A 24010-nucleotide genomic window follows, 5' to 3' on the forward strand; every position below is an offset into this window, starting at 1 on the left:
CAGTAAGAAGCAAAGCAGGCTGTTGCAGAACATCTTAAACATACATCATCCTACAGCCACCACAATGGGGGCTTTTGAGGCTGTATTTGTGGCTACCTGAAAACGCAGGCCACACATATATATATGCCAAAACACTCACAGTTAATATACATTATTAATTAAACATCTCTCAGGGAGGTTTGCAGTGCAGGAGGTCATTATACTTGAATCATGAATTTAAATCTGATTTACACTACAGTAATTCCACACTCAAATGAGATTTTCAAGTTGATTACGCAGTGCCTATCAGCTAGGCAGTTTCCCATCCCAATGATACCTGCAACCACTTGATCTTATTCTTTGAAGACTACAGTTTACAAATTAAAAAAACCTAAACAATAATACAAAACTATAATACAGTTAATGCTGGATCAAATTTCTAAGTAGTCCTCTTGCACTGATTCCAAATTTGCTGTGTTGATAGACTGCTGAGGAATGTACTCAATCACAATTATAAAAATTGTGCCCACAACAGCTCATTGAAATGCCATATTAAGTAGATGCTTCTTCCCTTCGAGGCAGCCCAGACATGCATGGAAGAAAGAAAATTGAGTCATCTTCTCTAAAAATTTCCCACCTTCAAACGTGCGATGACAAGTGACTGTGAAAATGTTTACAGCCATTTTTGATATGACACTTCATTTTTGTAATGTGCACACTGTGTGTCAAAGTGTTTTACTCTTCTTGCTGCTACCAACAGGACATTGCCGTGAATAAGACATGGCAGTGAAGCGAGTTTTTTTTTTAGAAATACTTTTATAGACTGACAGATCTTATTTTATCTATAACAAAACTCAAATAAGCGAACAGCTAATTATGGGAGGGCACATCGAGTGTTGGATTTTCTCCCCCACTAGGGCTGGCTAATTTATCTGAGCCAAACTATGGCAGTGTACAAGCACCTCAGGAAAGGGAGAGGCAAAATAAAGAACCTGCTCTTCATACCTTAGGCACAAAGTGACTCTAGAGGATGATTTTTGGCAGGCAACATGGCAGATTTTATGCAGGAGATGCAAGAAGCCATGGTTGTGTTTCTGACCCAGCCAGCAATATCTGGGACGTACCCTCTGGGATGGGAGAAGCGCAGTGCCAAGAAGTGCACTCCCAAAAAACACTTTGAATGAGCAAGCTCAAGTGTCTTCTGTGATGCCTGCTGCAGAAAAATGAGCTCACTCCAACATAACATGGATCAAGGCTAACGTTTACCCAATAAGCAAATGCCAGACACTCCTCCATAAAAAGTCCATTCACGAATTCCCTTCTTTTCAAGCCATCCAACAAAATCTGAAATAAAGGGAATGGTCCATTTTCATGCTTGAGACTAAGTCAAAATGCCCATGTAACGTTCAAGACCAGTTAACTCCAGTCAACAGTTTAACGCAGAATATTTGAGACATCACATCCACTATTACTTTGTGTTACTGCAAAAGCTAGCCGCCCTGTGTTTACCACAGCAGTTCTGAAATCACTTTTCATGTGAACCTACCTTGGCTGCAAGCCCCAAATTGGGAGCTTTCCTTTTATCCCTGGTTTGCAACTTTAAATGCCACAGCTCGGAGCTTAGCAATCAATTATTTATATCAATGACTCTGAAATTGCATATTAGGCAGACATCTAGTTTTTTCAGCCATATGCTTCTCTAAAAATTAAATGTGTTACTCACATTCCATCCACCGTCTTTTAAAGGGTTATGACATGCCTAACTTTTTAGATACTACCTACATTTATCCTATTTATGCTACGTAAGATACCAGACAGTGGGACTGTACAGCACTTTTAAGTTCTCTGGATCACAGCTATGGTAAAATGACCTTAGAGCTGACACCATATAATTATTCATAAAGGCCAACCTAGCCTCCAAATTTCATAAATAAATGTTATGCTAAGTTTTAAATTAAAACCTCCACCCAAACCTGAAAAAAATGTTTTAAATTTAAGCTTTAAGTTGCCCGCTGTGCCAAGCGTTACTCAAAGAGTGTGCAACTGTGTACCCCTTATTCTTCAATCTCCTAAATTAAGTGCAAACTTTTATATTTCAAGTCTTAGATACAGAGTCGCAATCTTGGCCTCCACAATATTCACAACATTAAAAGGCTAAAAGTGTCAAGAAAGCATATTATCACTCACCTATAGCCCTCCCTAAGCACAGCATGCATCTCAGGTTAATAAAGGCCACCTAAATAGGGCTTTTGTGCAGAGCAGACAGTAAATTATGTATTTAATTACATATTTCTCCCTAAAAAACAGAAACAGTTGGCTCTCTGCTATTTTTGTTAACATTAATCAGAAGAAGCTTCAGATTCTGGCATAAATTTGACTATCGTATAAAAGGTAATATTTAAAATACATAATGCCTTACCACACAAACACGAGCTGCCATATGTGAGGCACTGCTAAGCATGGTTTCTATTAAGCTGATACACAGTAACTGGCTTCTTTCCAAGCAACATGGAAGTGTTTAAAAAACCATGTTTAATCCAATTCTACAGCTTTGAAACAAAAATAAATTAAAGTGCTGCAAGAACTGTTAAAATGAAAAATTAAAGTCATGTAAATAAGTGAAAAAAAATTGTCAGAGAAAATGAAAACAAAGATTATTTCAAGTAGATATCTTAATTGTAATTAGCAACATTTGGCATGTGTTATGATATGATTCAAAGCTGCAGCCAATTAGATACCCCAAAAAGCTTGTAACAAAGCTGCAAATGTGTAACTATGGCATAAATAAGTTTTATTGCACACCAAGAAAACAGCACCCAGATCAATTTCATAGTTTGTTTCTGAAATGCAGTAAAGCATGCTTTGTTACTAGTTCATGACTTTTTAGTCTTAAATTGTGGCTTTTCTGTTAGGAGATTTTGGAAAACAATTTCATTAATTTCAGACTATTAATTGTAAATCTGTACACATTCTGTGTACACCAAGAATAAATTACAGCATTGCCTTCCACTGTCATACCTATGTAAAAACAACATAAACCTAACAACAACACAAAGCCAAACAACAACAAAAAAAACCACAAAAGAGTAAAGTGTGTAATTTAACAGCTGTTAAAAAGCTGTAGAATTGTGGTATTGGAACTGAGAAAGATTGATTTTTTTAATAGATTTCCAAGGAAAGAGGTAAACACTATTTTTCCTTTGGAAGGAATAAGAGGTACACAATAGCATTCAGGAAATAACATGAATTTACCAGAGGCTTTCTTAAAGTTTTTTAAAAAAGGAAATAATTTTGAAGCATTACCTAAAAGATCAGAGTTCAAAATCTGACCAAATGTGGGTGTACTGAAGACAACAGTGTTGGGTACTTCTGAGACTGTGCCATTTATTTAAGGAGACAAATACTTCATTACCAGTAATGCTGTCAGTCCCGACCAACAGACAAAGTACCTTCCATTTCCCCAATTTATTCAATAATGAGTAATTTACTGAAGGGTAACGAGTTGCCAACAAAAGCACATTTCTTACATGATTATCATGAAATGGCAGAGACTGCTTGTTCAGTGCAACAATACCTGCTCCAGTCACACTTTCAAATAACTCTGCTCTATCATATTCCTGTAAAGAAATTGATCCTTACACAGTTTTTATACAACATATTAGTCTACATTTAGGAAAAAAATAGGAACAAAATCCCATAAAAATAGCTAATTAAATTTGTAAGCCACAAAAGTAGGTATTTCTTTGCAAAGCCTCCTAACAATGATACAAAGTCTCAGCCAGCATGGTTTTTTTTTCCTTTGCTGGCAAGAAACGACTGTTTATTTAACATGCTTATTTCAAGGTTTGGTGGGAGGAGGAGGTTTTTTGGTGTTTTAGGAGGGCTGTATTGAGGAGAAGATGAAAACATGCTATCTGGTATTAGGTTTTAAGTTATAAACCAAATTATGGCTCGCAGGGAAAAAAAAACCAAAACAGCCAACCAACCAGCTTTGTTTAGCTATATAGGAGAGGGCAAAAATCATGTCTATGGAAGGTAGTCTGAAAAATTCTGGAACTGAAAGCATTGAGGATTGCCCTTGTATTTCCTTGGAGACTGACTTACACAGACTAGCTGCAACTCAATATGAAAATACTGGAAGAATCCCCCACACTAAAAGCATCGAAGTGTTTCTTTTTACCCTTGTGACAGCCCTCCACTCCATCTTTCCCACATCGGCAATTTAAGATAGAGCTTTACTAATCTTGTACAGTAAGCACTTCGCAAATTTCAAGGATATCTTCCATGTCAATCACAGGCTCCTTTTGGGCTTTTCTTCCCTTTCTTGCTTCAAGGAACTTGCAATCATCATGACTCCTCCTCATACTCCACTCCTTTCCCTGCTTCAGCTGTCCCATGCGATGTGATCTGGCATCCCCCTGACCTTCCAAATCTGCCTCTCACAGTGCTTGCTGAAGTACTTTTATTCTTCTCCCATACTCATACTCTTCTCTTGGGAGACAAGTTGTCATCACTTGAAAACCAGGAGAACTGGCAGAAATCACATGCAGGTATTGTTATGCTGGGAGGTATTAAGGGTGTTGCCAGCCAATTCCTTACTTTGTCATCAATGAGAGAAGTTGCCAGTCCTGGCAAGCAGCCAGGGGCAGGCTCCTTTTACTGTCTTTTTTTTTCCTCCCCTTCCATCTTCATGAAAGTTGCTATGGTTTCTAGCCGCCAATGCTCACAATACATCCTGAAGCTTTTGAGTGCTGCATCTAATCATTCCTAAAATCACCCCACAACTGCAAGAAGAAATGGAATCAAGTAAATATTCAGAATTTAGTTTATTCAATGGGGGAAAAAAAAAAGCACTAAGTGCTGACTAATAATTTTTCGTTTCAAAGATATGAGATCACTAAAGAAACATAAGCAATATTTTAGATGGCCTTCCAAGTACACCACACCTTGACACATGGAAGACCCATGAAAAGAAACATCTGTGTGTTGTTTTTTAAGAACAGAAGCTTTGTGAACAATATGACATTGAAAGGACACTTTTACAGTGAAAATAAAGAGATACTTCAAAAAAATGTTTTAGTCCAGTAACATGCTTCATGCTTTAAAGAAAAAGTGACACTGTCCTGCACTATCTTAAGAGAAAATAGCTAAAGGAATGAAAAGATTATGTATTAAAAAGTAACCTGATGCTTTTCATCCAAAGTACTTCAAGCTACCAAGGTAATAAATCAAAAAGCCCACTGATTATAAAAACCAGGCAAGCTACCTCAATTGATAAAATACAGTATAGTTGCTATTATAGAACATAATCCCAGCGCAATCATTAACTTGCATGTTTTTGGGACATGTTTCTTGCTGATTTTGGAGCAGAAAGGTAAACAAAATTAAAAAATAAAAGTAGTTGCAATGAGCACTCAAATATACTTTACCTTCATTTTTATAGTCAAATGTATGTTGATACATCATAGACTTAAAAACAACAGGATTCTGGACATTATTATCAACTGCTCCTATATGTATCTTTTTGATTAAGTTTTGCCACTTGTACAATCTTAAGAGGCCTAGCCAGGCAAAGTAACACACAATTATTTGCATCACATTTTCTCTACAAGGTTATAGAAAACTAGCAGCAGATCAATCTAAGCCTATACAGGCAGAAGGTAAACTCCATGGCTAACAAAACATAACAGGAAGAGAGCCCAAATTCATATCAAGGAAGCTGGAAATGTCTGTGAGGAAAAATGTTCAAAGAAAGCATTTCTTATTCTGGTCTTCATCCCGCTCACATATTAGCATCACATGCATCATAGTCATGTGCCTATGGCAACAGACTGGATGCTTCCCTAACTCAGTCAAAATCACTGATCTCAGTTCCTTTTAAAATAAAAATATAAGCTGCTAGATCTTGGGGATTTTTTTCCACTTGAATTTTGTGCCTAAATCCTCCTCTGGTGAAATCCCTATCAGAAGAAATAGGATTAAGCCTTTCTTTAGCCAGAGGAGACACTATACTCCCATACTCCTTCTAAGGGAGATGACAACCATTAGCATGATGCTGATCACCCTTTATGTTTCCAGAGTTTTATGAAGGTACTAGTAAATAAAGACATACTGTTCCATGTCTACGATGCCTTCAGGTTTCTTCTTTGGTTACAGAGCAAGGGAGCACCACGCTGGATTAACCTGTGCACTCTGCACAAGACTAAAAACTCGGCAGGCATCTAAAGGTTGTGAAACAAGTCACTAACTAAGTGGATGTAGGGTTAAATCAGCAAGTGCTTAGTATTACCAAAATTACGATGTAAACTCTCTGTACAAGCTAACAGAGACTAATTCAAAGAGGAGCAAATTTAGGTTGAGCAAATTGGTCCTCACAGCACCCAAGAGAACCTGGTTTTGCATTTTGCACTTGGAAAAGGCAGTGCTCATCTTTCTCCAAATATTTTCACATTTATTCACTTATTTAATGCAAATATATAACCAAGATTATTCAGATCCTCCCTGCCCCCAGGCCAAACTGATGTTGTGGGCATATGATCTAAAAACTGTAAGGCACCTCTTCACTCATGTTGGACAGCTACATGAGTGTCTGCATGCTTGTGGGTGTGTGTGTGCACACATAGGGATGAGGGAAAGACCTCTTCAGCAAGTTCCTCAAGCGAGAGGGAAGGAAGGAGACCTGAGTTGGCCAGATACTTGCTGTATGTGTTGCTCTAGGTTCCTACACTTCTACCTCTCTGCATCTTAGAGCAAGGCTGATAATCTTATCCTCCTCCCCGAATCTTCCCATTAAATTGCGCTAACATCTGTTTTCTGCTCCTGACACTTGTGCCATCTCCTTAGCTTTAAAGTAGCACTAGGCAAGAGTGCTGCTTTTAAATGAAACATAACAATTTAAATCAATGAAGATGATGTGAAGATCACAGCCTCACATTTTGGCAGAACCCAAGCCAGAGCAATATGGAACAGGAACGTCAGACTCCACATATTCATCAATAGCACAAGAGGCATCCATGGCGGGGACCTCTCTCCATAAGCCAAGTCGAATAATTTGCAAATCTAGTTGGCTCTTCTCTGAATCATCCAAAAAGAACTGTGCTTTAACAAACTTTTCAGTGTGATCAGTTTTCACAAGCAAAATATTAGGATAAGATACATTGGCTGTTTATCAGTCTTGCAGGTAGTATAAGAAGCAAGGAATTAATGTAATGATTCCAAACTAACAGAAAAGATAAGACTACATGCAGGGTTTTAGACTGATTGTTTTGGAATAAGAACCAGTGAATTTGCCCACTAAGCTGCACAGCCCTTTAAAGCATATTTCTGAGCCTCAAGCATGACCCATATTGCTACAGGGAAAAGGAAATAAAATGTATAACGCATAAAAGGAATGGCACAAATACACAGAAAGGAAAAGAATGGTGACAAATACGCTACAGAACATGAAAATAAAACATGAAGAAGAAGAGAGGCAACAACAGGGACTTAACAGGAAAAATTTTGAGCACTTGGTCCAAGTTGCTCTCCACAGAGAGCTGCCATTCGCTTTTCACTGGCTCCCCTTGTTTCCAGCTGGTAAGTTCACATTGAAAGAAGAAAAATATACATTAAGTACTTTCCAAATATTATTTTCCCATGTATGCAATTGGTATAAGCTGCCACAGAGATGCTGTTCTCTTGCCAGTGACAAGGGAAATAGTAAACACCACTGACAATAGAAGTTTTATTCTATGAAATCTATTGTCCTGGACAAGATGCTGTCAAAAATATGCGGAAGTTTGAAAAGGCATTATTTTTGCCTCAAGAATTCCTGACTATTTCCATCTTCCAGCAAGGCAATATATTAAAATGAACTTTAAAGGTATACTCTGTGCTACTCAGGGGCATAATACGTGCAACATTTCTAGCAATCAAGCCTTGGTATTCCAATAAGGACGAAAAAAAAGAGAAGTGTGGCAAACATCTACAATTTAGGTATTCTATCTCCTAAAATAAACTAAAATTTCAGTGCTGCAGATCTAAAATACAAATATATCTTCTTAGCAGTCAGGACTCTCCTTGGCAGTAAACTCACCTATGTACAAAAGTAAATGAGGCAGGGAGAGGGATGGGACAAAAGATACACCAAAAAACATCCGGTTCTTTCTGGTAAATGTAGTATAACAGCCTTTTTTACGACATGCCTTACTCCAAAACCAGCAACGATTACACTGCTCAACTCCCTCATGCCCCCCAGCTTGACTGTGTGATACTTAGAACATTACACATTGTCAGTCCTGAGGAATGATCCACAGTTTCGGAAGTCAAGAGGACTCACTTCCATTGCCCAGAACCTAAACTACAGAATACAATATACATTACCTAGGGAGACAGCCTACTCTGACTTCTTATAACATTAAATCTTGTAACATTAAAGCCAAACGTGACAGATTTTTTAGGGACTCTGAACTTCACAGCTTTCCACAGTTTTGGAAAGATACTGCAAGTCATAGCCGTGGTAATCTGCCAATTACAAGGCACATGTGTGAACAAGACATATTTCTGTCTTCCAAACAAGAAGATTATACAGCCTATTTTCTTTGTGGGGATGAGGCAGGGGAAGTGTTAAGAATGCAGCTGCTGCAGAAGCAGAAGCTGCAACTCCCTTGGAGCTTGTACCGACTGTGTAGCCAGCCTAGCATGCCGTTAAGGGATGCTACTGCACTACAGATACTTTTCAATTTTGTTTTTTTTCTCCTGCATGAGACAAATCTGAAGCTTTAGCCTGTTGTAGTTAACGAAGTCTTGTAACACATCTCACAATATTGCACCCAAGTTTCAACTCAGCTCAATATCCTGCCTTTCAGAAGTTCCTAAATAACAACTTAAAAAGAGTATTCTTGAACAATACAACTTTCCTTCACATCTTGTGTGACATAGTTTTGCGATTTATCACAATCCTATTGCTCAGTCATGATTTGGTTTATATATAAAACTCCCTGCTGAAATAAAACAGGGGACACAGTGAAGGTATGCTGGAATCACAACCATTTCAAGTAGTCTACATTTATAAGCATATTACTTTATGAAATACGCTTTTTTTCTAGAAAACATAACACCTCTTACAATAACCTTACAATAACGACCTAAATTTCACTAAAACCAAGAAAGTAAGTATCGATACTTAAGGGTAAGATATACTGTATTACAGCTTTCTTCATTACACTGAAGAATCATGTCTGGCTGATGTGTTTATTTTGTAATGTTTAACTATAATAGAAAATAGATGAAGTTCAAATGAAAACACTGTTTAGACTATGTCAACAGAGCATAAAACTAAATGAAGTGATTCTGTATTGACTATAAAAACATATTTGCTAATACTAAAGTTACTAATGGTTATCTGTCAAGATCACAATATGAAATAATTCTGCATCTTAAGAACTGTGTTCAAGCAGCAGACACATGTAGCTAGATATAATTTTTTGATTTTGCATAACAGCATCATGCAGTGCACTTTATTGCTACTTTATCATTAGTGTGAATAATTAAAAAAAAATACCAGGAAAACTCCAGCTCTTTTTTTTAATTGCAAGTCACCAAAGGGCCTTCCACTGAGACAGCCAATGCTCACTTTACACTTGCTAGCAAAAGAAAATCAAATAACCATATCTTGTACACTAAAACAACAGCTTTGTTACAAAAGGAAGGATTCAGAAAACTAGAACAAATTACACTACTGTAAAAACTATAAGCCTTTTAGACTCAGTTCAAAGACTTATGCATTCTTCTACAACAGACTAAAATTTTATATTCATCTCGGCAAATCAATCCACTAATAGGCAGCAGTCATCAACACCTATGTAAAGATCTGCCATTTGAAACAGCTTTGATGTGATTGAAGACTCACACACAGCCATAAGTATGACAGAACAGCTTAGCTATGAAAATGTTTTATCTAGCAAAGAACTGTTCATCCTAATTGACTGAAATACTCTTTGAACGCTATTATTGCAAGGCTACTTCACTACCTATCTACTTGACTTATATCTTGAGATCCAGCAAAACCACATCAAATCTTGTTAGAATATTTTCTCACACATACTTTCGTCAAGAGACCAAAACAATAAAGCTGACTGTCATTTTTACTACCAGTTGCTTAGTTAATTCAATACTGAAACATACTGGGATTCATTACAAAAGCTGCATGCAATCAGACATTTCTATCAATCTTTCTTTTTACTGCACTAACGGAATGAATCCTGCTAACCACATCAGTTGAAATGGGTTGGCAGGACTGGATGGAAGCTATTCTTCTGCACTGAGCCCAACCTCTCACCACATGAGGTGCAGTGGAAAGGGTTCCTTTAAGCAGCCCTGGCCCAGCTCCAGCGCTGACCATATGTCAAGCTGACAGATAAGACGCCCAGACAGCCATCTGAAAACAACTGTGTACTGCCCCAGCCACCAGGCAGTAAGGGTTTCTAGGCCTACTTCACGACCCATTTCAAAGCCAATTATAAACACACCAAAAGTAAACATACCTGACCAAAAAATAAACCCCAAAACATACAAGCACAAAGTCATCACTAGAAAGCCTAAGTGATGACATACCCCGTTTCAGCAAGTTTCCACTGAATATCAGAACTGATCACCAGAAACACAGTCAGAAGATTAATAACAGTTTGTGCCTACAACATTTTTGCTTCTCCACTGTATTCACAGTGTGTTAACAATTTGCAAGAAAAAGAATTAAACACACCAGCAGCTGCCACCAAGATTACATTTTAGAGAATCAAAAATATGCTATTGATTTAATACCCCAAATGATGAGCGATTTGATTTTTACCATGTACCTATTAACACATCATTGGATTCAACAGTTTTTGCCATTACTTTCATTACCAGGAAGTAAATCACATAATTTCCTTGTATGTAGGCAAACATGTTATCTATCAGTTTCTATTCCAAAATTACTAAGTAATCAGAACAAAGAAACAGCTAAAATTTATTCCAGTCTCCTATGCAGTTTTCATAATTCCATTTCCATATTCCAAATTAATAAAAATCCAGGTGAACTTACCTACAGTTTGGAGGAGGGTCTAATGTAATTTCTGCAAGTTCCTTCTGAATTCTTAAGAGAACAAAACCAAAACAAAACAAAAAACAGAAACAAAAAAGATTATCAGGACTTTTATACAACACCTTTCTTTCAGCTTTATGAACATTTCTACAACAATCAATAATAAATATAATTCCTATAATTTCATATGTAAAGGTGATGCTATAAGTTTTCATGTAACTGCTCAAGAAAATGTGGAACTAAAACCCCAATCTTTCCTGAAAAATGAGCCTTCAGTCTTGGACAATTTATGCCTTGAGCAGCCACCTAGAAAATCCCGATCTTTCTACAGGTCGGAGTTCTTAGCTCCTTTGATCATTTACACAACAATTAAAAATCTCGTTTACCCTCCTCCTCTATCTTCCTTCTGCTTGTATGTCTCATAGCTCTTGCTCTCACAAATATTTAGCTTTTTAACATATATCATACTGGCAGGCCAAAAAACCTCAGTATCATAAGACAGTTGTCTCATCCTCCCAGAAAGAGCCCACCCTGGACTTCTTCATAACCTCCTCCTATGTATTGAGGGCTGCTATCGGGTCCAGCTGCTCCAGATCTCTGGCCAGGCTGGGGATGTGCCAGTGGGCTTGCTCCGATGTCTGTCTGCTTTGCAATGAGGGCCCAAAACAAAGTACAGATTATTCCTGATGCAGCCTAATGAGAGCTTAGTAAAGGGAGATACATAATTTTAATCTACCTACTGACTATGCTCCGGTTAATACATCCCAGAGGGCCGCCAGCCCATGCTGCTGCCTCATATTGAGCTTGCTGTCTGCCAGGGCCCCCATGTCCTTCTCAGCAGAGACTGTATCATTACAAGGGGTTAGCCCTTTCCACACGCGTGAGGTTAAATTTGTCCTTGCTGCATTTCATGAGCTCCCTGTCAACCCTCTCCTGCAGCCGGCTGAGGTCCCTCAGGCCAGCAGCCCTGCCCCTACACGTACCAACTGCTTCCCTCCTCCAACTCCTCATCAGCAAACTTGAGAGTGTGCTCTACCATATCCTCCAGGATATGAGACTGCATGAGGGCCGACTGCATGGAGCCAGTATCTCCCCTTCTGAAAAAATTTAAACATGCAGAGTAGGAGTTTACAGAGTTCCCAAAGGAACTTGCAGGAGTTTACAGTTTCCAAAGACTTGCCAGAGTATGATGCCATAAGCACAACTGCGATGGCCGCTTTCCCTATAAACTTACACTCAAGGCTTTTTTGATAGGCTACTTCAGTGCAAAACCATGAACATTTAGGAGGAAGAAAAACAATTCAGTGTACCCTCAGTATTTTCTTCTTCCCTTCTCCTTCATGTACAGGAGCAGATTGCTATTCCTGTTATTCTCTACACTAAGAAAGAAAACCTGCACAATAATGCCACATAAATTCCAGAGGCACGTGCTCAAGCCACAACACAGAAGTTCAGGCCTGACCCGAAGTACACACATATCTTGTTAAAAATTACTACCACCCATTTTGCACATAAATACAAGCAAAGAAAATGGTTTATCAAAATAAACGTGCAGGTATATCGGCATATATGACATAAAACCAAGGAGTTTAATTCTCTATATAAAGATCCAAATACAGTCTTACATGCTAAGGAGTCTCTCAGCCACTATCAAAATTCCCCTTATGCCACTATGAGTTGATTTTATGGCTATAATGATTAAATGAACCAAAGGCAGTAGAGGAACTGGTTTGAACCAGAAACTCCAATCCTTTATCATTCACATTCTGAAATAATTACATATGTGGGCATGACTTGTAGACAGAGGTAATAATCATTTATTAGACCAGCCGAGATAGCTGAAAAGACAAAAACACTCTCTCAGATGCTTAACTTTTCTTCTAACCTCCATGCGGCCCAATGTTACATATGCACAAACTAGTGACTCCTATAGAGGGGGAAAAATTCAATGTTTATTTGCCTTTTCTACTAATTGAAATATTTACATCTCCAGTACATGAAATTTCCCCAATAAGTATCATTCCTGTCTTGTAAAAATGCAGGCACAGGCTGCTTTATCAATACTTGCATCAAGTCATTGCAGTAACACTGAAAACTCACTACATTTTTTAAAAGGGAAAATCTAATTAGTGAAGTCTAAGCACAACCATTGCTTCAAAAAATTACTCAATTTAAACAATCCCAACAGTTCATACCTTTCAGAAAATAGATCTTACAAGTGTCAGGGATGCTTAAAATATTTCTTATATATATATAAAATTTCTACTATGTTTTTGAATTTTGTACTATGACGAATTCAGATCATGGAAAACCTAGGTAGCACGGAATCTCCTTCAACTTCATGATTTATGGGTTGCTTTGCTTCTTCTGCCTTTTGGGAAGTTACAGAATGATGGCACTGGACTTCTACAGAGTCAGGAATAATTCCCTTGCTTTACATATAGTGGTAAGAGCAGCTAATATTTCATTGCATTACAATGAGTCTGAGACACATCAAGAATGGACTGACAAGTGCAGGTTAAGCCCTATTTAAAAAAACCCTCCATCCTTCCTCCTAAATCCTAACCCAGGTCCTTTCCATTCTGAAAACAAAAGGGTACAGAGCTCTCATTTTCTCTTTCTGTTCTAGTTCATATGAAAATTTCTAGCTTCTAATGCCAAGACCACTGAAGTGGTTCTTTATTGACCTTTTCCTGCAATTAAGCAAACAAGAACAAAACACCTTTCTGCTTCAAGCAATAACTGATCAGATGGTATTTTCTATTTATGTCCAAAAGTCTTAACTGCATTTACAAGCATCTAAGATAAAGTGATGTTTCACTCATATTAATTTTATATCATTTGTATAAAAATAAATAAAACACTGTCCATAAATTGCTCTACAGCAAGTTGTTCATGTTTATTCTCCTACTCTGTGGCATCCCAAACTAAAATTAATATACACACCTTACACCTCTTTTGTTTCAACGTTAATTTACCTTGCATTCACGCAGAGAGCACATTCATAAATAGTTACTGTAGAGTAACTGACATGCAATAGCTTGTTCACATGTCACAGCATTCAAAGTTACAATTAAATTGTCAGGCAACATCCCAGAGAGCTCTGCACTGATAGAGACCTCCAGTGTGCAAGCCGGCCTTTGTCTGCACAAGTTATTCCACTGCTCTGGCACTTATTTCATATCTCCATTAAGTTACCCTCAGCATCTGGCATAGGAGAAGATGTGCCTCATTTCCTTCACTGACCACAGAGGGTTCACCACGAGAATATGCAGCCTCTGGCAACAAAACATTTTTTGCAGGGTCTTTTCTGGTATCTCTTTCTTTGGATTTTCTGCCTCAATACAGTTATGTTTAGCTATGTCAGACAGGAAAAAGGACTCTAAATTAACATCATTACATATATCCAGTTTATATTTAAACTAATTCCATACTGGTTTGCTACATACTGGGCAGAAGAGTGAATGCAGGGGGAGAAGCTCTTGCTAGTAATCAAAGCCCTGAGCTGTAAACATAGGATATTTAATTTGCCATGTCAGATCTGATATTCTTTATATGGTCTTAAAAAAGTCATTTGACTCCCTCCCCCCAGCTCCCGCTCCTGCTCTCTCTCGTATGTGTGTGTGTGTGTATATACATATATATATACACACACACATATAAAAATATTTTTCCCCTCCATTTTACTAACAGAAAATGCATGAACATTGTTGCCTTCCAGTAATAGTGCAAAGGTTAATATACCCCTAAATTCAGAAGCATGAAAAGAACATTGTGGATTTCAAATATTATTAATTCTTACAGACATATATTTACTGCTGTTCGAAGCCTAAGGGGACTGTGTGTTGTTTCCTTCATGAAACAGTTAAAGTTCTCTAAAGCTAAGAGAGAACTGAACATGTCAGAGGATTTCCCAATATGATTAATAGGAAAAACAGTAAAATAAAGGAATATATGACAATAAGCTACTTTTACCACACCTGCTTTTCTAAAAAACATGCCCTTCTACCCATAAAAGTCAGGTGAACCAATACGCCATACTGAAAAATATGCTATTTAGAAAATACTAAGAAATACAGTCACTGGTATGTATTTCAATCTTACATAAACTGTGACTGAGGAAAATCATCCAAAGATTCATGCTGGAGGAAAAGAAATACTCTCACCTCCATACTAGGAGCACAATGAATAACAAGGATATTTCTTATAAGAAAAAGTGCTTCATATTTTGCCATTATATTCAACATACTAAATATCATTCCAGATTCTTCAAAAATAGTGCTATGATAAACTTCTCCAAGAAAAAAAATAAAGAGAGGGGAAAAAAAAAAAAGCTCATTTTAATCTTGTTGAATTTGGAACAAATTTAATCCATTACCTATTTTCTACTCCTTAAGGCTGAAACGTCGTTCAATAAAGACAAGAAAAGATTACAATTAAAGTTTTAATGTTCATGATTCATTGTGGGCACAGATACTTATAAAAAAATTCCAAGGCTGAACACAAAGGTTGACAGATTTTCAGCTATCAACTTCAGGAGCCAAGCAAAACAATACATTTATTTGTTGAGCTACTATGTCAGCCAAGAATGGTTACACTTCTCTCAATCCAAAGGTCATGCTAAGATTTGCTGCTTAAGAGGTAACAAGATGCCTGCTGTTTTCAAGGACAGCAATTCAATTCCATGTCTGAACTGTAATTGTGATATGCAGCGAGTTTCTCAATCTTGACATGTTAGGTAAGAAAGGTTGCTATTTAAGGTGATGCCCTCTGGGTGAGAAAAATTGAGGGACTGGTACACTGTATGACATATGCTGTACGCTATTACACCTGTATAGGAGCTTGTCCTAAAAGTATTAACAGAGATGGACTCGTGATGGTGTTCTGCCTTTTTGGTGCCACCTATAGCAATGCTAAGAGAAGAAACTCCATATCTTAAAACCAAAAATGATATTGAAATATGAATTCAAGTGGTTTAATATATCCTCCATAATCAGATCACTTTGGAAAGCAGTAAGCTGCTGGAGTAGTATATTCATACATAAGACATGGTAGCAGTTTACACAAGCATAAGTCAGCACACTGCTAAATCTTGATTTATATAAAACCTAGTACTACTGAAAATTCTTTAAATCTAATTGACTACATAAACATACAAATAAAACCAGAAGCATTGCAAATACTGCTGCACAAATCTTCGTTCTAATCCAAGATATACAGTAGGTATCCTAATGTAATCCAAATACACCGTGACTACAATCCCATATGCATGAAAAAGCTTTCCAAGTAAGAAAACGTGACTTCCACGCTCAGGTTAGAATCAGGTTGGTAGTCTGTTTTTACCGATTTTAGTAGAGTTAACTCCTTTAACTATAGTGGAGTTATGAGAGGGAATTCTGTAGTGAAACGTTTAAGTGAAGATTATTGTGACTTTAAAGTAAGGCCACACAAACCTACAGAATTCAAAAACTGGAAAAGGAAAAAGTTGCTATGCAGATATTCAATCTTTTTTTTTTTTTCTCCACTAGGACAGCTGAATTACTTCAATTTATTTCAATTTTTAAAAGATCATTTTTTTAACCTGGTCGAGTACGACATTCCCGTTGAAGGAATATGGCCTTATTCCTGCACTAATTTTAATTTCTAATGAACAAAAATAACAGCATTTCTAGAAGATATTTTATATAGGCAGTTTCTATAATATTTATCACATATGGAGGACTCTATGCCATTTTTCCTTCCTTCATGTCACTCCTCTACTTTTTATCCTCTGCTTTAACTTCTGCTTCTCCTTTCTTGAAGCATTTCTGATTTTAATTAAAAGCCAACGAAACAAAACGCATAATTTGAAAACCAGATTAAGAATGTTTATAGAAATGTAATCCTAATTCTAACACAGTAACTAACTACTGCATAACCAAAAAAAAAAGAAGAAAAAGAAAAAATGCTATGACACTATTAAAAACACAGTGATCCTTACACAAAGTACTATGACAACCAGCACTCCTAAAATAGATGTTTTCAAAAATACTATTTATTGTGTGAGTATCTAGAGAACTCCTATAAAACATCTTGGCTTTTAAAACACATAACCAAAGGCTTTCCTTCAATATTAGTGCACATGTGAAACTGGCTTTAGAGTCTAACTGGCAAACGTACTGATGTCAGCAACTGGCATAATTAGTTTCAGCAGAACCATAAGCAGATATGATTAAACTTTAAAAGGTTTAAGTAATTTTATCACTGTGAAATGCACGTTGATAAAAGCTCTAAACTTTGAAGATACAAAGCTAAGATTTATAGACCAATTTCTGACATATCATCGTTAATTTTTTAACAGGATAGTGTCTACAGTCCCTTGTCAGAATTGCGGCAACATTACATTAGACATTGTACAAAGTTCAGACTAGACAGACTCTTTTCTAAAGATGTTAAAAACTGATTTTATGACCTTAAAAATCATGACTAGTCCAATATCCCTAATACTAAAAAATAACAATAGCAGGAAGCAGATGAAAGAAAAGCAGGCCAGGAATTGTAACAGCTGTGAGGATTAACTACATCAATAACACCATGATTTAAAGTGAAAGCTGGTTTGTTGGGTTTTTACCCCTCTTAGTCAAAAAGAAACACAGGGAAGCTTTGCTGGCCATCCTGTAAGCGATATAACCAGGTAATCTCCTAACAGTCATAGGAGCAATGTGTCTTCAGAAAGCATTTCACTGGAGAAGCGAAAAAAGGAAGAAAAGGCCCCAAGACTAGCTGTGAGGAAAGTGTCTGTGGCAGAAGAAAAGCATGACAATACCTGACTGGAAACTCAGAAGAGGCTTCAGTTCAGAAAAAGTATGTAAATAATAAGGGACAGATTAAGCCAAAACAACGACTTGAATCCTGAATAGATCTAAATATATGTTCATATGCTGGTCTTTATGGACTCCTACTATGTGTACATGATACAAATTATGGCAATAGACCCTTAAAGCTTCTCCTTTACCACAGCACCATAGTGGCACAACTCCAATGTTTTTTTCTTGTAGTTTACACAGCCCTGAACTAGCAAAAAACCTGTAATTGGGAACTCCACATCAGGACAGAATTGGTCTCATGAGATTATTTTTTAAGGGTTTTTAACTTCAATCACTATAATCCTATTTGAATTCTGTTGCCCAGACTAACATCCCTACATGTACTGATGAAGCAACACTAAGCTGTAAACTTCTTCTGTCTGGTCCAAGCAGGACAATCATCATCTGGAGATTGACATGATAGCATAAAATAATTTAAATAGTCATTCTACAAACCCACCTTTTCTGTCAAGCAGAAAAGAGAAGGAAACGAAATGGATATTAAAACAGACCACAGTTTAGAGTAATGAAACTAACGTGCATTTTTGTTCACTCATATATTCCAACCTGGCCATCTGGGAAAAGGAAATGCAGTACTTTGCAGCAATAGGTATCACAGTAGTCCTAACATGCTGAGTTATTGAACTGTCTGAAATGTTTATGGTTAATTAACTGTAAGTTACACTGACAAGTTTCAACATCAGTCATACATACATATACAGAGATATATTTTATAAGGCTACAAAACTGTCTGAGTTTTACTAGCAATAAAAAAAATGTCAGCTTTTATCATGCAAGCTACTATTAAAACCATGTGAAAGAGCCAATCTGTCAAAGAATGGAAAAAAGCATACAGGTCTCATAATTGTGACCAGCCTCAAAAGGCTATTACACCGACATAATAGCGTTATAATAAAACAATAAGAAAATTAATATACTGAATCAATACATACATCTGATAGTCAGCTGAAAGAAGAGAAAGGAAAATAAACAGCCAGAAAGAACACTGTACCTTTTAGCACTAGTTGACAGTTTAGCAGCTGTTTTGCTTGATATTTTACCCTCTTTTTTCTTGGGTTGAACTTGCTCCCTTTCCTGTTCCTGCTGAACACCTTCACGCTGATCTCCATCAGAGCTGCCTCCACTAGTGCTTGGACTATCATCAACCCTCTGCCCTTCTGTAGACATGGCAGATGCTGCACCAAATGAAAAAAACAAACAACAAAAACCAGCTTTTTCAGAAGAAAGTGTCTGACAGTATTTCTTACATGCCTTAAGGAAATAACACGTGAGATTTATGTCTTTGTCTAAATATATAATACTTCTGCTGCAGGACTTTGGTAATCTTTGTACTGAAGAGTTTTGCCATAAGCATCTTAACAATAATTCAGGAGTTGGTCGTACACATATATACGAAAAGCATGTTATTGTAGTTAAATGGGAAACATAATTCTATAATACCACTCACTGCCACTGATATTTTTCAACCACCCAGCAACATCACGAGTTAACTAACTCATCTCTATGCCACTGATTCAAACCTAACATAATTTGTTAAAAACTGAGAGCTATTACTGTCTTAAGATTCTCTTGTTATCCCATACGAAATAAATCTGTGGGCTCATTCCAAGCCTATAATGTGGGTTTCCACATTACAAAATCCACATCTTGGCACGCTCGATGGAAACATTCACAGAACCAAAAGGCACTAACATAGGGCTGTTTGTATTTACTAAAATGGTACGCTTCTAGAGGGGCAAGCACAGTGGCAGAGGATATAGGGAAGTTTTTTCCTGACAAATTCTTTTCAGGCAACACAAGGCAACAAAGCCACTGGAGAACTCGAGTAACAAGAAATCTCAATATATTTCAGAAGCCAAGTTAACACTTTATTTGCACACTTCTGATACTACTTAGCTGTTTACATTTTTTCCTTCATTTTAAGTAGTATAACAATATGCCAACAGATGAGGAATTACAAGCCCACTGTTACAGCTGTCATGACTTCTCAAACTGTTCTAATGAAGGGCAGATGTCCATGAAAAACTTTTACTGAATTAGCATATGTGGTAGCAATGGCTGTTAGAAAATCTTACAAAAAAAAAAAACCAACAAACCCAAACCCAGAAGGTCTTTCTTTTAACTCTAAACCTGTAGTTCATATAGATATTTTATATATTTTCCTCTAGACATTTTAGTAAATGAGCCCCCTTCAAAGCATACAGGCCTAAATGTTACTTGCTTACACACACGCAATACCCATATTTGAGTGGTTATCTGATCAAATCTTTTTGAATCAAGAGCTTGCTCTTTCATACAAAGCGTTTCAAATTGCTGTGAACTTGGACTTGCTTTTCCTGTTACCTATGTACAGACACCATCACAATTAAGAACAAATCTCTTCACCTTGACTATTACATGTTCTAATACTCTCTCAAGGGAGAATAATGAGATTGCAGTCTCAGATTCAACCATGCTCATTCAGGGATTAACCAAAGTTCATCTCCCTGCACATATTTACAGAAAGAGACAGCAAAGGCAAAGCAAAGTAACATCAATGCCAACAGAGTTACATGGAAAAGGATGCTTTTTAAAGAGGCCATAAGTGCTCCAGTTATAGCTGCATGTAAGAAAATAAATTTAGTCCTATTCTGCAAAAGTCTTTCCAAGATCTTATTCTATCAAGTAGCGCACACCATGGAGTAGAAGAATTAATCTTTTCAGGCATTACTGACACAATCTAAGTAACTTCAGGAGGAATTAGATTTTATTTAATTTTTTTTGTTAAGTAATACTGAAAAGGAAATCTGGAAGCATGGCATCCCTTCAAAATGTTTAGATGCTAGCAAGTAATAGCAAGTGATGGATATGGGACTAAGTTTTCCTTAATTAGCTTAAGCTACATTTTGGATTATGGAAAAGAATATTTTATAAATATATTTTCACATATAAATTTATATAAAGACACAACACCTAGCTAGCTCTTTGAAGTAATTGAAATACTGTGTAATTTGTGGCCTAAAATTAAAATACAAAAATTGTTCATTCCTAGAAAATGATTTTTCCTACAGTAGAGCTACAACATTACATTTATGAAAATTCGTATGTTTACACAGGTTAATGTTTAGATATTTACATCTCGGTTGTCATATTTTAAGATAAAAGCAGAGAAGATTTAGAGATAATAAAACACAGAAGTATCACATTCTGACAAGTCAAAATATGCATTTAATAACTATAATGTAATTGTAATAGTAAGCATCCATTTTCTTTGCTTCTACATACAGCTAAAATACAATCTCATCTCTTTTTATAACACCTTTGATGGCCTTTATTTACTTTAGGGTTTAGTTCTGACCTTTGCTTAATAGATCTAATTTTAAAAATTCCCTTCACAAGGTACAAAGACTTTAACACTATAGGCCAGAAAGTTAAAAGCATATTTAATAAAGCCTATATGCATAGAACATCTGCTGTGAAAAACCTTGGCTATAAATAGTACTATTATCCAAAACCAACTGTATTGACTTCATAAATTCAGGTTACTATCCAGCAGATAAACACTGTAACAGTAGCCCAGGGCATATAATTACTGTAACGTGTAATGCTAGCGTTTACAACTGGAAAATGCTCAAATCTGTCATTTGATGCCTGGCTAGTTTCTTGGGTTTTTTCCCTCCTCTCTCTGTCTCTCTCTTTCTGATGTCCAGGTAGTCTGCCCCTTTCTGACATCCAGGCAGTTCTTTCCATGCCCTCTCCTTATGACATCTGCAATGTTCAGAATTTTGCATAGTTGACGGGATGCTCAATATCGCGGCAAAAGTGTGTTTTACAAGGGCCTGAAGTAAGATACTTGAAATTTGGTCAAACTTAGAAGACAAACAAACAAATGAACACATACAAGAATGTTAGGAAAACATTTCACTGTCACAAACACAAACAGAGAAACACAAGACACTCCTTGAACACTGGACGACAATAAGTGTGTAGCAACCGAGAGGAAAGACACACGATGTCCGTGTCCCTGGCTGCCAGGGGGTTGCTAACCTCCCTGCTGTTGGGCTGAGAAAAATGAGCAGAAGGGACAGAGAAAGATTGAAAGGGGACTTAAAAGTCTCTCCCTTAACATAAGATGATTCAGCAGAGACACAGATGACAAGTGTAACTACAACTATTAATTCCAAATCAAGAGTCTCTAAAAGATCCTGCTTCTGTCATATACATCCACTGAAACCTTTCCCTTCCTCCTAAAAAGGGAAAAAAATCAAACCACCAATCCACAACAGAAAAACCAATCGCCACCACGACCCAAAAAAAAGATTCTGGGTCCCAAGAGCGGCAGAGACAGCGATGATGTCTTTCTCAACGCGGTCTTAATTTCCTATCAGCCAAGGTATATTAAATATTTCTGCAGGGTCCACGAAGAGCAGGAGCAGCAGCAGCCGCCTGACTTCATCAGAAACCGTAAGGGACCAAAAGCATCGCAGGAGGGGACGCGGAAGGGACCCGGTTTGTGGCCGGGCAGAGCCCATTTCGGAGAGGGGTTCGCGGAGAGACGGGACGGCAGCGCCGGGCTCTCCCGGGGCCGCGGGTGGGCGCAGCATCGGGGCGGGGACGGAATGGGGGAGGGTGCGGGAACCCCCAAACGCCCCACGCACCCCCCCCGGCCGGGCGGGGTGAGAAGTAGGAGACAGCCAGGGAGAGGAGGAGGAGACTGCGAGAGGAAGGCGTCGGGGGCATATAGGGAAGGGAGGGGGCTGGGCTGCGGGGCTCCTCGGGGCGCTTTGGCGGGGGGGGGGGGGTCTGAGCCTCTGCCGGGGGGCTCGGGGCGGAGGCGGGGATGGTGCATCCTGCGGAGGCGGAGAGGGGGGCAGGGGGTACCCCGGCGGCGCGGTCGGCACGGAGGGGAGGGGAGGTGCGGGGCGGGGGCGGCAGGACAAATGGACACGGAAGAGTTGCTGAAGGGGTGCTGAGGAGCGATGGAGGCTGGGGCGACGGGGATGGGGAGCGGTGGCAGAGATGCCGAGGTGGCGGGGGTCGGCCGGGACTGTTGCTGAGAGAAGGCACGGCCAGGAATGACGGGGGCGGGGGGGGGGGGGTACCAGGCAGCGCCGGGGGGATGCGGAGCGGGGGATGGGAGATGAAGGATAAAGGTAGAGAGCGAGGGTCGCAGCTAAAGGGAGCGGGGGGAACCTGGTGAGAGGATGGGATGGCGAGGGACTGGGGGTGGGGAGGCGGACGGCGCCCTCGGAGGGACGGGGCGGGCGGAGGGGAGCGGTGCTACCTGCAGGCGAGCGCGGGTCGCTCTCCTCGGGCTGGCGCCGGGCGGAGGCTGCGGGACAATCCGACGCGGTCGCCCCGACTCCGGCCGCGCGCGGGGCGAGGAAGGGGCTGCCGCCGCTCACTGAGTCATGAGCCCGCGCCCCCGCGCCGCTCGCCCCCTTCTTTCTTTCCCCGCTCGCCGCCTTCCCGAGCCGCCGCTTCTCCCACCGCCGCCGCTCCTGCCCCCGCTGCCCGAAGTGAAGCCGCCGCCGCCGCCGCCGTTGCTGCTGCCGCCGCGCGCGCGCGCGCGCCCCCGCCGCCGCCGCCTCCGCGCGCGCGCCCCCGCCCGGCCGGCCGGGCAGCCAGCGCCTCCGCGCGCGCGCGCGCCCCCGCCAGCCAATTAGCCCGGGCGCTCGCGGGTGGGAGCTGAGGGAGGGGAGGGGCGGGGCGGGGCGGGCGGGAGCGCGCGCGCGCGCGCTCTCGCTTTCGGGGAGGGGAGGGAAGGAAGGAAGGAAGGAGCGGGGCGCGGGCGCGCGCCCGCGGGGGCGCCTGGAGGCCGCGCGCCGCCCGGCCCGGGGACCGCGACGGTGCGGGGGGGGGGAGAGCGGGAGCGCGCGTTAAAGGGAAGCGCGGGGCGGGGTCAGCGGAACTCGGGGAGCAGGCGGTGGGTGGAGGTGCGGGGACCCTCCTGCTCTCCCCCACCCCAGGTCACCGCGAGCCCCGCAGGAAACTCGTGGGGGTGGGCGGTATCAACTTTCTTTGCTCTTCTCGCCTTGTTGTGCGTCTTTGTTCCCTTCCCCAGCCGCCCTCCTCCAGCCTCCCCGCTGCCCGCACCTCCCGCCGCCTTTGTCTCCGCTTCGCC

The 24010-nt window shown here is 39.7% G+C and overlaps 1 protein-coding gene across 2 annotated transcripts in view; it reads right to left on the reverse strand.

The window, feature by feature from the left end:
- LOC138722219 (ubiquitin-conjugating enzyme E2 E2) overlaps window positions 1-23376 on the reverse strand; it is a 214714-nt gene extending 191338 nt beyond the window's left edge. Inside the window, exons 1-3 of one of the 2 annotated variants that reach the window (XM_069860154.1) lie at window positions 23171-23376; window positions 18899-19082; window positions 11042-11092 (exon numbers count right to left, since the gene is read on the reverse strand). In XM_069860154.1, coding sequence (XP_069716255.1) covers window positions 11042-11092; window positions 18899-19074 — 227 coding nt within the window. In that variant the 5' untranslated portion in view covers window positions 19075-19082; window positions 23171-23376. The remainder of the gene's footprint in view (window positions 1-11041; window positions 11093-18898; window positions 19083-23170) is intronic. The other variant, XM_069860155.1, reaches the window with a different exon arrangement.
- Between the last annotated feature and the right edge of the window lie 634 nt (window positions 23377-24010).

Source organism: Phaenicophaeus curvirostris, chromosome 6, assembly GCF_032191515.1.
Source record: "Phaenicophaeus curvirostris isolate KB17595 chromosome 6, BPBGC_Pcur_1.0, whole genome shotgun sequence".
NCBI classification, from domain to species: Eukaryota; Metazoa; Chordata; class Aves; order Cuculiformes; family Cuculidae; genus Phaenicophaeus; species Phaenicophaeus curvirostris.